General features: G+C 36.4%; 2 protein-coding genes across 2 annotated transcripts; one reads left to right on the forward strand and one right to left on the reverse strand.

Annotated features, from left to right (window-relative positions):
* Positions 1 to 508: 508 nt before the first annotated feature.
* On the forward strand, positions 509 to 4,239 carry LOC113091940 (centriole, cilia and spindle-associated protein-like). The gene is made up of 4 exons (XM_026257618.1): positions 509 to 556; positions 1,073 to 1,396; positions 2,198 to 2,481; positions 3,100 to 4,239. Exons 2-4 carry the CDS (start codon positions 1,090 to 1,092, stop codon positions 3,274 to 3,276), a joined length of 768 nt encoding a protein of 255 aa, XP_026113403.1. The 5' UTR covers positions 509 to 556; positions 1,073 to 1,089; the 3' UTR covers positions 3,277 to 4,239.
* Positions 4,240 to 5,052: 813 nt separating this feature from the next.
* LOC113091941 (ras-related protein Rab-4A-like) lies at positions 5,053 to 12,157 on the reverse strand. The gene is made up of 8 exons (XM_026257619.1): positions 12,019 to 12,157; positions 11,513 to 11,593; positions 11,281 to 11,395; positions 10,316 to 10,378; positions 10,040 to 10,194; positions 7,780 to 7,875; positions 7,547 to 7,690; positions 5,053 to 5,920 (listed from the first exon to the last, which is right to left on the reverse strand). Exons 1-7 carry the CDS (start codon positions 12,032 to 12,034, stop codon positions 7,575 to 7,577), a joined length of 642 nt encoding a protein of 213 aa, XP_026113404.1. The 5' UTR covers positions 12,035 to 12,157; the 3' UTR covers positions 5,053 to 5,920; positions 7,547 to 7,574.
* Positions 12,158 to 15,484: the final 3,327 nt, after the last annotated feature.

The raw sequence follows: 15,484 nt of genomic DNA on the forward strand, positions 1-15,484 counted from the left end.
ACATCCTAAAACCCTTTTTAGAATTTTTTTTTTTTATTAAAATTTTCAAGCACTGACAGAATTAATTTAAGAATTTGAACAAACTAAAATAAGCATGTTTAAATTATTTGAGGTCAAAGGTGACTGTAAGAAATAACTTGAGTTTTGTGCTGATCTGGTTTAGCCATGTGAATTTGCTAATAAGCAATACTGCAAAAGCACCATAAAGACAGACAGACAGACAGACAGACAGACAGACAGGCAGGCAGATAGCTGTGTTGCTATGGTGAGGTTCTCAAATGTATTTAGCGCATGTAGCGTTTTTGACCGTTCGAAACGCTTTTCAAAAGATATAAATAGTTATATGTATAATTAAAAAAGACGTTTAAGCCCTCAAACTTCTTATTCGACCTCTTTGGGAGGTCAAGCTTTAACCGTAGACAACAACACCTGTTGCTGTGTTCTCGTGATTTGCAGCGTCTTGTCTTCGCCGCTGGGCGGAGCTACAACCGCAAGCTTGACGTCTGCAAGACAACAAGCGCCATCTGTTTCCCTCGTCCTTCTCTAAAACAAAACGGTAAGTAAACATGATCAAAAACGGCTCAGATTAGTGTCGACAGGTGTTTATGCGTCGATCAATACTTAACTCTCCTCCGCTCACTGCTGTCACATCAACAATCGCTTTAAACACTAGTCGACGTAAGAATGTAGCTTTAACATATGTGTAACGTTAAACTACTGTACCGCGCGCTGTTTGATTTCGTTCGGTGCTTGATATCATTCACGTTTAGCGTCACCTTATAAACCCTAATATACAAATAAATACGTTAAGAGGTTCGAAGATCTCTGAGATGACGCCATAGTTTAAGTAGGTGTGTATGTGAAGGGGGCGTGTCTAAGGAGTGCCATTCACAGCTGGCCAGCGATTGGCTTTCACTTGCCTATTAGAATTCTGTTGCCATAGTGATTTGGTTTAAATGTCTGGCGCGAGAGGTGGGCGGATTCAAGAGAGAGTGGGCTTACAAATGCATAATTCAGTTTCAGTAGACTACTAATTCTCTGTATGATGTACAATTTCTTTTTTTTTCTGCAGTCGAACAATAGTGAAATATGGTGACGAAGCGAATTAGGTCAGAATACATGAAGAAATTTAAAGATCCGAGATGGGACACTTACGCAAAGTGTTATGAGGATTTGCTGAAGTACAGACTGTCAAGACGGCTGTTGGAGCAAGCGCACAAGCCCTGGTTCTGGGGAGAATGGGGGAGCGAGACAGGCTCCAGTGGTACATCTACTCCTCTAAGTCGGAATAAAGTTGAACCTGAGAGGATCCATGATGAGAAAGCAGAACGATCTGCTTGTGTGACACCAGAACCACCGGCAGAAGAAGATCTGGACAGAGGCGCAGCAAACACCAGTAAGATCCGAGCTACAGGCTGTCATCTATTATTTTAATCTTTTAAATTATTCCTATCTTTTATAAAATAGTTTGTGTTCTATTGATGCTGTTGTTAACTAAATCTTTAAAAAAAAATAAAAAGAAAGTTTTCCTTGGTTGAAATAAATCTTAATAAACGATAAAAGTATTAGAAAATAGACATTTAGAATTAGAAATATATATATATTTTTTTTGTTTAAATTTTAAATCTTGATTTAAATTTTAAACCCTGAATGAAAATTGCCCCAGGAACTGAAAAAGTTATTGATTTCAGTAATTAAAATACTGAAACTAAAATGAAAGCTATATATATAAGTCACAAAAGTACATAAAATTACTTCAATTTAAACTAAAATGAAAACCTGATAATATAAAATAGAAAAAATTCTATTCATTTGCACTGACATTTAAAAAAAAATCTTTGTGAATTTCTAATTTTCCTTTAACATTTAATATTTGTGATAACAAAAATATGATTTATACTTTTTATTGATTTTACAGCTGTAGTATCATTAACACTTAAGTTAAATGCTAAAAATGATAATTTTCAGCCCACTCTAAACCTAATTTATATTACAGAATCTGATCACTTTACCTTGTTACTTAAATATGTTAATTGGCACAATTTAGCATAATTTGCTAAATAATGTGCAAAACGCAATGGAAAACTAAATGGTAAAGCATAAGACAATAAACTGTGGTACTTACTTAATGAAAACTACTTTATTAAAACACTTTTCAAAATATCAGATTCCATGCAGATCTCTCTTTCATCAACAGAGCTAGTTGCCAGAGTTGCTGAGCAGAGTCATCAAGAGGAGGAGAGAGCCAGAGAAAGCTCTCCTGCTCTCAATCCAGAAACTGATACACATATCCTGAACTCACCAAAGAGCAAACGCCTCTCCTCACACAAGTTTACAAGATCGAAGGTCAAGCCTCATGCAACCAAAGACCCTGAAAAAGAAAATCGTCACCCTTTTGCCCTGTATGGTGGGGGGGAGAGACAGACAGATATGGCTTCCAAGAAAACCCATAATGTTGGTCCAGCAGCATCAACTGCAGAGGTGAGGATCCTTTCAGGAAGTATATCATATCTGACCAGTAAAAAAATAGTAATATACTTAAAACTATTACAATTTGGTTAACATAAATAGTTCATTTAGATAGATATGAACATTTACTTAGTTTTCATCATTGGGATTTTAAAGGAACACGTCACTTCTTTTTAGAAAATAGACTAGGAACTAGGAACCAATATGGCTAGGAAATATACTCTCATTCTGGAGTAATGATAAAGGAACTTTGCTGTTTTATCACAGGTGCAGTATTACAGTGATATTACACAGCGCCTGAAAATAGTCTGATAATAGCAGAGTTGCTGGGGACTATTTTCAGGGCTTTTTTCTAAGCTAAAGCTATGGGAGTTGGAAAATGGGCCTATTTTTTTATTTATTTTTTAAGTGTAGTGTTCCTTTAAAGGGATAATTCACCCAAAAATGAAAATAAAATTCTGTCATTATATGATTATATTCATTTTAAAAATCTTTGAAAGTCAAATTCGTCCATCATGTTTTGTAAGTAAACGATGACAGAATTATTATTTTTGTGTAAAATATTCCTTTAAGTACTCATTTGCTTATCGTTATTCATGCATACTTCAGGCAGTGTTTCTTCTGGTCTAGATCCATGAGTCAGCGATGCGAGCAAGAACACGACGAGAGGTGGAAAAACAGATAAAGAGATCTGACAAACAAAGAGCCAGATCTGCTGACGTCGAAAATAACAGAAATAAGATTGTCCCGGATTTCAACCCCTGGATGACAGAGTACATGCGCTGCTTTTCAGCTCGTTCACGGTAGTATTGCTTTCTGAAATCCTTTGAAAATGTCAGCGTCTGTCTAAACCTCTCAGACCAATCGAGCCAAAATACTGCACATGATGACTGGCGCATCTGTCCAGCTCACTTCCCGTCTTCCAGAATGGGCCACAATAAATTATAACTCAAGTTTTCTTAGGGGTTTATTTACACCATGGATATGTTGTATTTACTGGTACATATCAAACATGAAAACACAATCATTTGATGCTACAGGGCAAATTGTTAAACACTTGCATTGTTGCATGATATGTGTGAGCTGTGTAGATTTACAGGCCATGCGATTTACCAGTGTCTCTTTGCACTCTTAGCCAACTACTTAATGTTTTCAGACAATTATAGACACATAATTCTATTTATTTTAACGTTGTGTATTATCTACATTGTGTTAGAAGTTAGGTTTAATATAAAGAAATCAGTTTTTTACAGAAATCTTTTGCGCCAATGTGAATCTTTGTAATGTGTGATAGTCTCAAATTGGCAATCGATCCATTATATTAATATCTGCTTTCTTTTATAAGAGATGTATTATATTTTACTTGTGTATTCACACTGAATGTGCATTCCATGTTGTATTTATTGTATCAAAACAGTAATATCAAAAAGTCACTGGTATCTGAAGCATGAAACGTACACTGCAAAATCAAGTTTGAATGAGATCATACACAGCAAAATTAATTTTAGCTGTCCATCAAGCATAACTTTCAATTAGATGCTATTTGGTTTTTAGTAGCACTCAGGTATTTCTTGTATTTTATGTAATTTATTAAGAAATGAAATTGGGATATTTGTACACCGTTTATATAATGGTATTGAACTAATTTCAACAAATGTGTTGTATGAACAAATGTAAAGGGTATGTTTTTTCCAATGTCATATCTAAATAGTGATTTATGGCATGTACTATGTGAATAGTGTTGGTGTTAGGGTAAAAAAAATGAAGCCATGTTTATGAGCTAGATTTATATGATTAATATCCATTCCACTGTCTGCTATGGAAGCAGTTTTGAAGGGTATTAAAGTTTAAGAGTTTATATTACTGCCTGTGAAACTGAGATGTAAATGTGATAATAGCTTTTTAACACTTTCTTTACAAACACACAGTCTAGTATTAATTTTTCAGTCGTAACATTGCTGTTACGAGAATAGTATGTTATAATAGTAAAATAAAGTTGTTTTTTTATAAGTGTATTATGGATGTAAAAGTAGTTTTCATGTTTGTAGGTAAGGATAGTTTGTTCACAAGCTTTCTGCAGTATTATATGAAACTCTTTTCTCACCAATATACAAGGCAGATTTTTAAATTGCCAACTCATTACAGCACGCTGTTCCTGGACATGAGGATTCTGTGAGCTTGCCCAGACCTCATCCATGTATCAGACCCAAGGAGCACTTTAAATGTCTGGCAAAGTCCCCTTGTTCACTTTAATGGAATGATTTTTATAATTTAAAAATAATAGAAGTAATTTGTTCCATACAGAAAGCTCTTCAGGAAGTTTTTACACAAATTACACTTATTTTACAAACACTGATTTTACATTCAGCAGCTAAATTGTACATCTGATTAAGTAAGTTTTGAATTAGTTCTTTACATCAGTGCTACATTTTTTTTTTTTTTGTAGGTCGATGTAAAGACACAAGGTTAATTAAAAACGAAGAACCAACTACCATTCAGTGCAAATGTTAATCATGACTGGCAACTTTCCCATTTTACATTTTCACAAACATAAAATCTTCATATAAAGACAATGACACAATATGAAGTTGGGTCACATTGATTTATCATTAATTTTCGGTGCAAGCAAATTTGAGATATGTTCACTTAAAAATGTATGAATGTAAGTACAGGGGACAAGTAGAGGGAAATTAAGAAAATACATTTCCTCAACAAACAAAAAACTAAACAAAAAAATCAGTTAATCTAAATCATAAATCAGTTTAAATAGTGCCATTCCAACAGACACCTTAAAATGGGACTGTAGCACAAAAATGCTTTACAATAAATATAGAGCATGTAACACTGATTTTGAAGCTGTTCATACTGACAATGTATTCCAGTGCGTTATGAAGGCAAGGGTGCACTGGCCCTTAAATTTAAACAAACATAGCATCCTTTCATACTAACCAAAAAAATGCATAATACACATGGAAAGAAAAAAATCAAATAAAAGGAAACAATGTGCTAGCAAGATAATGCATGATAAACTCCATAGATAAGATTCACGGAGGCAGTATGCCCAAGCTATATATATGCTTTATATAATCATTTATGAATATGTCATATCACTGCAACCATGAAACATGCTCCACGGTGATAATAGAAACTCTTCTCTACACAACATCTACATATGGAAGAGGGAAAGGCAGAACAGGGACTCAGTGCAGTATTCTCAGGGACAGGGGCCGGGTCTTTTAGCTACCCTCAGGGTTTTGGGTACCACAGATGTCTTGGCTTGAGCCCGAGGGGGGCAGTAAACATTCTCCAGAGCCTTCTGGAGCACAGGGGGTCCCCCAGCATGTCAGAACAGGAGTAAAAGTAAGGTGAGGGAAACAGTCACTCCACCATGATGAGCCGTACGTTAAACTCCCCACTGATGTCCTCCTCATGTTCTCAATACCTGCCTCGGCTGAAGGACACAGAAAAAGTGCAGGTGATCACATAGGCAGTCTTTTCAGAGCCATTTCTTCTAGTCTACAAACTGAAGGAGTTGCTTCCTAATCAGCTCGGATCGCTATTTCTAGCTCGCATTCCAAATAAGGCCCCTCAGAAACCCTGGAAAGGATCTGGAGTTAAATATATCCTTTCCCCTGACTCTGTTTCTCATGTGGCATTTGACTGATAAGAGGGTGAAGGGGTTTAAAGGACTTGTTTGTCCTCAACAAAGCCTGGAGAAGGTGAAACACTTGGTCATTTGTATGTGTGTGTGCTGGTGCTGCATCACTGTCACTCTTTTGTAAGGCGTGCAGAGGCAAACTTGAGCAGCGTTTGGTGGGTGTCAGTGACAAAAATAGCACCTCTTCTTGAAGAGAGCTCCTCCCTGCTAGGGCATGCCAAATACAGCAGAGATGCTGTGGGGCAGCTATCAACATCCTTTTACAGGCGGTGGTGAAAGGTGCGGATTTTCAGACAAAATGTATGGAAAACCTTTTAATAAAGCTAAAATGATGTCTCACGAAGTATTTTGGTATCACTTTATAATACAGTTCAGTTCATTACCATTAGATAACACATTAAAACCACACTTTTAAAGCATTTAATAATCTAGGTTCATTTACGAATACATGTTTTTTTTTATACAACCGTAAATGTAAAAACTGAATTAGTATACACTGTTCAAAAGTTTGGGGTTGGTACGATTTTTTTTAATGTTTTTTGGAAGAAGTCTCTTATACTCACCAATGCTGCATATATAATATAACATCTTTTAAAGTTAATTTTATTTCTGTGATGTCAAAGCTAATTTTTTTAGCATCATGCTCCAGTCTTCAGTGTCACATGATCCTTTGAAATCAATCTTGAAGTTACTGGAAAAATTGGGCCTCGTTCAAAAAAACACAACCAGTAAAGGTTTGTGTGAAGTATTTTCTGTGATATCTCATTTAGTTCATTGCAAAAATCTATATAAAATGTTTCTTTTTTTTTTTATAAACAATTACCACATAAATATGTTACCTTAATATTTTCAGACCTATGTTTTTGTATTCTTTTTTAAATTTCACCTTAGATTCTTACATTACTAACATTTAAGTGACTCAATGTATGAAATTTAATAGGAAAAAGTAAGCAAAAATTGAAGTGCAAGCTAAAGACAAAAAAAATCAGTTATTCAATGATTAAGGATTCAATTATTGAAATGAGAAGGAGACTGAACAGAAAATAACCTTCACCATACTGAACAAGTATGTAGTACATGTACATGTAACAGTATCTGATGAAATCTGAATGCAGCACAGCTATTGTTAATGGATGCTGCTGTTGTGAGTGGTACAGAATGTCAGTGGAGGAAGAACAGCACTCTCTTACTCTCATGCTTTTAAAACTGTCACATTCATATCAACCTTTCTCTTTAAGATATCAAGGTTAAAATATTAGCAACAAGTAGAAAATTACTCAATTAATAAACATAACATAAATGATTGCACTTCACACTGTTGAAAAAAAAGTACAGAAACCTCGTAGGACAGTTTCTAATATTAAAACCTTGGGTCTGAAAAGCAAGTAGAGAGAGGAACTAAACCCTCTGGACCTTCACCTGGTTGGTCAGCTGCCTGGGATCAGTGTTAACAGCCACACTCCTGCACGCTCTCTGCTTGAGCTCGTCTGGGAGAACGCAGCTGCCGCAACGCTGCATCTCCGTACTGGATTCCTGAACCCATCCGCTCCGGGTCCAGCTCTCCTACACAACCAAATGACAAGCACAGCAGCTAGATTCAAATGTTTTTGTAAGCTTATAAGCAACAGTAAAAGGCACTGGTATTTTCGTACCTGACTCTATCTTGTTAAGGATTTTCCGAGCACACTGGACAAAAGCTTCCTCCACGTTCTCCCCTGTAAGAGCACTGGTCTCCAAAAACATGAGCTCTGAAAGCAAATATATAAACAAATTATAATTACAATTATAGATATAAACAATCTGTTTAATTACTAATAACCAATCACTGTTTAGCCCCTGAAAAAGCCCCAGTGATTTCAGGGCAGCCAGTTGTGAGTCTAGTGGGCTCTTCATGTTTAGGTTAGTATTACTATCCTGTTGTGACCTCTAGTGGTACACTTACAATATGAAAGCAGATATACAGGTGCATCTCAATAAATTAGAATGTCTTGGAACAGTTCATTTATTTCAGTAATTCAACTCAAATTGTAATTTATGATTTTGGCTCACATTTAACCAAAACCCTCCAAATCACTATCTCAACAAATTAGAAAACTTCATAAGACCAATAAAATAAAATAAAAAATTTTTTTAGTGAACTGTTGCCCTTCTGGAAAGTATGTTAATGTTACTGTACATGTTCTCAATACTTGGTAGGGCCTCCTTTGCTGTAATTACTGCCTCAATTCGGCATGGCATGGAGGTGATCAATTTGTGGCACTGCTGAGGTGGTCTGGAAGCCCAGGTTTCTTTGACAGTGGCCTTCAGCTCATCTGCATTGTTTGGTCTCTTCTTTCTCATCTTCCTCTTGACAAAAGCCCATAGATTCTCCATGGGGTTCAGATCTGGTAAGTTTGCAGGCCAGTCAAGCACAATAACACCGTGGTCATTTAACCAACTTTTGGTGCTTTTGGCAGTGTGGGCAGGTGCCAAATCCTGCTGGAAAATAAAATCAGCCTCTTCAAAAAGCTGGTCAGCAGAAGGAAGCATGAAGTGCTCCAAAATTTCTTGGTGAACGGGTGCAGTGACTTTGGTTTCCAAAAAACAGAATGGACCAACACAAGCAGATGACACTGCAGCCCAAATCATCACAGACTGTGGAAACTTAACACTGGACTAAGAGCAACTTGGGCTATGAGCTTCTCCAGCTTTCCTCCAGACTCTAGGACCTTAGTTTCCAAATGAAATACAAAACTTGATCTCATCTGAAAAGAGCACTTTGGGCAACAATCCAGTTTTTCATCTCCTCAGCCCAGGTAAGACACCTCAGGAGTGGCTTAACAAGAAGAATATGACAACTGTAGCCAAATTCCTTGACACTTCTGTATGCCTTGACCCCAGCCTCAGTCCATTCCTTGTGAAGTTCACTCAAATTCTTGATTCAATTTCACTTGACCATCCTCATAATGCTTTGGTTCTCTCGGTTGGTTGTGCATCTTTTTCTTCTACACTTTTTCCTTCTACTCAACTTTCTGTTAACATGCTTGGATACAGCACTCTGTGAACAGACAGCTTCTTTGGCAATTAATGTTTGTGGCTTACCCTCCTTGTGAAGGCAGTCAATGATTGTCTTCTGGACAACTGTCAGATCAGCAATCTTCCCCATGATTGTGTAGCCTAGTGAACCAAACTGAGAGACCATTTTGAAGGCTCAGGAAACCTTTTTACAAGTGTTTTGAGTTGATTAGCTGATTGGCATGTCATTATATTCTAATTTGTTGAGACAGTGAATTGGTGGGTTTTTGTTAAATGTGAGCTAAAATCATCACAATTAAAAGAACCAAAGACTTAAACTACTACAGTCTGTGTGCATTGAATTTATTTAATAGACGAGTTTTACAATTTGTGTTGAATTACCGAAACAAATGAACTTTTCCACGACATTCTAATTTATTGATAAGCACCTGTATATACCTTTGAAGCAACACTATATAACTTTTTCTTAGTGTTTAAAATTTGCTAAATGTATATAATGAGCGAGTACATCATGAATTCATCTTCCAAACCACATTTTTATCTTAACCTGAATTACTACTGTACACTTGGTGTACTGATGCATGGATTTCTTTTTATTAACCGCTAGAGCGCCAAAAGTTACATAGTGCTGCTTTAAAGGATACTATAGAAGACTTGTATATTAGCTGAAAGCTAAAATCATCTTAATAATGGATTTGTTTATTGCAAACACACAGCCTTTCCCTTCACCAGATGTTAACTGATTGCCTGGAGTCATGTGGATTACTTTAGGGTTATTGTGATGCTTTTATCAGCTGTTTAACTCTCATTCTGATGGCAACCATTCAAACTATTTGGGTGCCATTACAATTCTCTACAGTTGTTACCAGCCGGGAACTGCTTGTTTGATATACGCACCATTCTCTTGAGCGAAGCGTGAGGCCTCCAGAAAGGTGACTTCACGGTCAGCATCCAGATCTTTCTTATTTCCACACAGTATGATCACTATGTTCTGGCTGGCCAGCATCCTGGCATCGGTCAGCCAGTTGGTCAGAGCGTTGTATGTTTCTCGACTAACAGAGACAGAATGCGTGAAAAACCTTTACACTTCAGGATCTAAAAACACATACCATAGTATAGCTCTAGGTAAATGTCCAGAAATATATGAATATCTAAAGAAAAGTGTGATTTTACCTAGTGATGTCATACACGAGAAGAGCCCCTGCTGCCCCTCTGTAGTAGCTGCGTGTTACAGACCTGAGGAGAACAAGTATTAAGCCTCTGTAACATCAGCAGAAGTTTGTGATAACAGAGAGTAAAATCTAGTGATAAACCAATATACCAGCCAAACAATTATGTGGCTCATATTTGGTCATTTTAGAGAAAACTGGCATTCACAATACGTTTCAGAAATAGATAATACTTCTCTTTTTCCCCAAATACAGTAGCATTCAAAAGCTGGGATTATTTTAATCCTTTTATTCAGCAAAGACGCAATAAATCAATCAATAATAAGCACCAAATCAGCATTTTACAATGGCTTCTGAAGGATCATTGGAGACTGAAGGCTGGAGTAATGATGCTGAATTCAACATTGTTATCATGGGAATAAATAATATTTTAAAACACATTAAACTAGAACAGTTATTGTGAATTTTAATTCTATTTCACAATATTGCTAGGTTTTTTTACAGTATTTTTAATCAAATAAATGCAGCCTTAATGAGCTAGATTCAAGATAAAGAACTAAAATGTCTAAAACTGAAATACAAATAAAGTTGTAGTTTTTTTGTTGTTGTTTTTTTAAGTCTCAAGGATACGTATAAATACACAAAATAAAGCAAAATATAAATAAATAAATAAAAAATGCGGTTTAATGCACTGAGGCTATTTTGGTTCTAAGGAAGCTGCTGGCAAATGTTCAGTGGAAATTAAGAGCATGTTTATAGCACTGACAAATGAATCTGCACAAGGTACTATAAACTCCTACATTCAATCTGGACTTGAATCACTCCCTCACCAAATGCTCCACCATCTGACTGCCTGAGAACAAATCTAGAAATGATCATCATAAGCCAAATCTTACAGTGGTCCTTGCAAACATGGCCAATCCAAAAGAGAAACAGATACAGAAATAAGAAACGGCCCTATGAACACACCTGAAACGCTCCTGTCCTGCTGTGTCCCAGATCTGGAGCTTGACAGACTTATTGACCACACTGATTACCTTTGAGCCAAATTCAACCCCAATAGTGTGATTCGAGTCATCTTTGACTGGAGGATCAAGAAAGACAAAAAAACATCAGTATCAGAACAGTGACATCTGTGATATTTCATAGATTTGTTTCTCAATGTTTGATGACAAGACAGAAGAAACAGAAACTGACATACATCTTTTTTCTATAAAATTGTGAAGCAGACAAGATTTTCCAGTCCCTGCATTTCCTATCACAAGGAACTTAAACAGGAAATCTAGAGGGGAGGAAAACAAAAACAATAAATACGTTTTGTCAAGAAGTGCACAGAATTCTCATATTAAACAAAAATAGTATACGAATGCTACTACATAAAACGTTACAGGCTATTAACACTCTGTCATAATCTGTACACTAAAGACATATATCATGACAACCAGGTTATATCCAAATAAATAACGGCCTTTCTATAGTAACGTTAACTGTTATTGTCATTACTGTATTAATTCACTAATCAAAGATTAATAAACACTTATATGAATTGCGTCGACAGATGAAACATATGGCAGACAGATAGCTGCTGGCACTGAGCAGAGCTTGTAAGCAAACACTTTGATAAATGAGCTCGGGACACCTGCTCAAATTTACGCTATGCTGTCGATAAGAAGTGTGGCAGGAGAAAAGGAAAATTAGTCACCCTACCGTATGTCTCTGACATGACTGGCGCTGTGTTTCTAGTCTGTTTACACTGTGTTAGCGTCTTTCAAGGAAATCAACAAGGATATCAACTAAAGAGAAATCTCTTCGAGGGTTTCGTGCATCCTTGTCGGAAGTTTGTGTAAGAAACTACTTCCTGTTGAGATTTTCAAAATAAAAGTCAAGGATTCTTTTCAAAATGACAAATTAAAAAAAAAGCACGATTTTTTTATAAAAGTAATGAAATTAAATAAATAAAGTATGCATTTTATTCTTGGTCACGAGTGTTTTATTTATTATTTTTTGTATTTTTTGTTGTTGCAACACAGACTACACAAGATTGATCAGGAAAATAGTGTAGCGGAGTCAAAACTTTCTAAATGAAATCCAGATTCCATACTTGAAAGCTTATTATTTATGCTTGGTCAACAGTTCTTCATGGTTGATGTAAATTGCCCTCTATAACTTGTAGACCGCATGTCATTCATGACTGATGGATGTTTTTACATAATGTGGAGCATATGAAACAACTCGTATTACATAAAATAGTTTTGTTTAATCTTTTTATGATGGTATAATCAGTTCATGCTTTCCTTTCATTTAAAAATAAGTTCATTTGAAATCAACAGGAAAAAAAAGTGTGAGAGTTCTTATTTGAGAGCCTTACTGCCATCAAGGCATTCCTGTTGAGGCAGTTGAAGCTCTTCTAGAAAATCTAATATAATTCCAACACCAAAGAACGAGACTGCTTGCAGAAGAAGAGCCACATTTCTTCTCCAGATGGCTGTGCATTGGTCCTGGGTTCACTGCCTAGTGCATCAGGATGTATACCTGTAGGCTACAGATCTCTTTTGTATGTTTACATGTCATGTTTGTTTTAGATCCTTCCTGGGTCACTATATATGTCAAAGATACATGACTGAACAAGGAATCTGAACTCAAAGGGCTCCTCTGTGCAGTCTAATGCTAAAGATGTAATTCTGGGACTAAGTAGCACGCTCTAAATCACAACCACACGTTGTGCTGTGTCCAGAAAAGGCGAAAGCTACTCAGAGGCTTGACAGATTAACTTGGTGAAAAGGAAGAAAAGTTTCACTAGACACTAAGCTTACATGAACCCTGTATTGGATGTTAAGTCACTGGACTTCTTTCTTTGAAAGTTTGCATAGTACCGTTTAATTTCATGAACGATTCTTTGTTATCATTCTTATTCACTCTCTTCCATGAACTGACTTGTTCAAGAAAGTAAAAGCTTCTTTCAAAATCAATCACTTGTCCACTCAATCACTTCATTATGTATACAGTTAATAACACATATAGTGCACTTTGGTGCGATTTCACAACCTCTGCCTTTAGAAGTGCATGACTACATTTCAAACTGACTACAGAGAGCTATGAGCACAAAGCATGCTGGAAAGAAGCATGTGATTTATTAGACCTAAAGGAAAAAGGTTTGGACAAAATAGTTGAAGGAATTATTCAATGACTCACTTATAACAAAGGATTTACCCATTGCCACCTATTGCCCATGTACCCTGCAGTAAGGATCTTTGTAGTTAACGGATTCGATGTGAGATTAATCATTAACAGACACAGTACATTGGCTATACATTTTTGTTTACCAGTATGTGTGTTCCCTGGGAACTGAACCCACAACCTTTCATGCTGCTAATGCAATGCTCTACCACTGAGCCACAGGAATGCTCAAAAAACTGATTTGATTTGGAAAAATTCATAAGTAAGATATTTCAGTTTTGCTTCTCTGGTATTCATTGTTTCTTTCTATTACTTTCAATTCACAAAATATCACTTTGTGGCTTGCATTTATTTTGTAATTTTTTCAATATAATGGAAGTAGCAACAGATAATTTCTTACATTTGAGTGAAATGGATAGAGATAAAGACAGATGTGAAATGACTGGAAAAATCTGGCATATGTCATCAGAGAGGAAACTGAGTTATGATATTTACAGTCATGGCCAAATGTTTTGGCAGTGACAAAGTTTGTGTTTTGCAAGGTTTGCTGCTTCAGTACTTGTAAAATATTTTTCCACATGTTTCTATGGTATACTGATAAACAATAAACATATACGTTTTAAAGTCTTTTATTGGAAATTTAAAAAAATGTAATCAGTATTTACAGTGTTGACCCTTGTTCTTCATAACCTGTACAGTTTGCTCTGGCATACTGTAAATTAGCTTCTGGGCCAAATCCTGAATGATGGTGATCCATTCTTGCCTTATTAATTCTTATAAGTTGATCACAATTTGTGGGCTTTTGCTTGTTCACTCACCTTTTGAGGACTGACCTCAGGTTCTCTATGGGACTGAGATCTGGGGAGTTGCCTGGCCATGGACACAACATTTTAATGTAATGATCTTCGAGCCACTTCTTTATCATTCTTGATTTGTGACATAGTGCTCGATCATGCTGGTAAATGCACGGATAATCACCAAATTGCTCTTGCATCGTTGGACAAAGTCACTCTTGCAGGATGTTTTGATACCATTCTTTATTCATGGCAGTGTTTTTGGGCAGAATTATGAGCAAGCCCACTCCCTTGGTTGAAAAACAACTCCACACATGGATGGTCTCATGGATGCTTCACTGTTGGCACATCACAGGAATCATGGTAGCGTTCACCTTTTCTTCTCTGAAAAATTAATTTTCCAGATGTTCCAAACAGTCGGAAGATTCATCAGAGAAAATAACTTTGCACCAATCTTCTGCAGACCAATCCTTGTACTTCCTGCAGAATTTCAGATGTTTTTACTTGGAGAGAAGTGGCTTCTTCAAAAGTCTTGTCCTCACTGTGCATGCAGATGCTCTCACACAAACCTGTTGCCATTCCTGAGCAAGCTCTGCACTGCTGGAGACACGATTCTGTAGCTGACTCCTCTGGAGAAGATGGTCCTGCTGCTTGCTGGACACTCTGGGACGTCCTGAAGACTTCTTCACTGCAGTCGAACCTCTCTTCTTGAAGTTCTTGATGATCTGGTAAATGGTTCTTTCAGGTGCAATAATCTTTGTAGCAGTTTCCTTCCATGTGAAGCCATTTTGATGCAAAGCTATGATGGCTGCATGTGTTTCTTTAAAAGTAACCACTGCTAACAAGAGTAATCAGTCTGCTCTTACAATATAATTAATATAATAGTGATTTTACCCGACTAGAACTCATTCACACTTTCACTTGTGCGGCTTATATGATTAGTCAGTTAATGTTAGCTGGTCATTTTGTGTCAGGATCAAAAAAACTGTGAAATTTGTCTTTTTGTGAAAAGTAAAAATTTTGGGGGACAATGAAGCTTTTAGCAATTATTTAAAATGCATCTGATTACTCTACACAATAATCTAAAACCAATGTGAATCAACACCACAACAGCTTAAGCAGCAAACTTTGCAAAACACAAAACATTTGGCCATGACTGTAGATGAATAAAAGGAGGTCAAAACTTTCTAAGAGGAAATATT

Source organism: Carassius auratus, unplaced genomic scaffold (genome assembly GCF_003368295.1).
Source record: "Carassius auratus strain Wakin unplaced genomic scaffold, ASM336829v1 scaf_tig00214386, whole genome shotgun sequence".
In the NCBI taxonomy this organism is placed as follows: domain Eukaryota; kingdom Metazoa; phylum Chordata; class Actinopteri; order Cypriniformes; family Cyprinidae; genus Carassius; species Carassius auratus.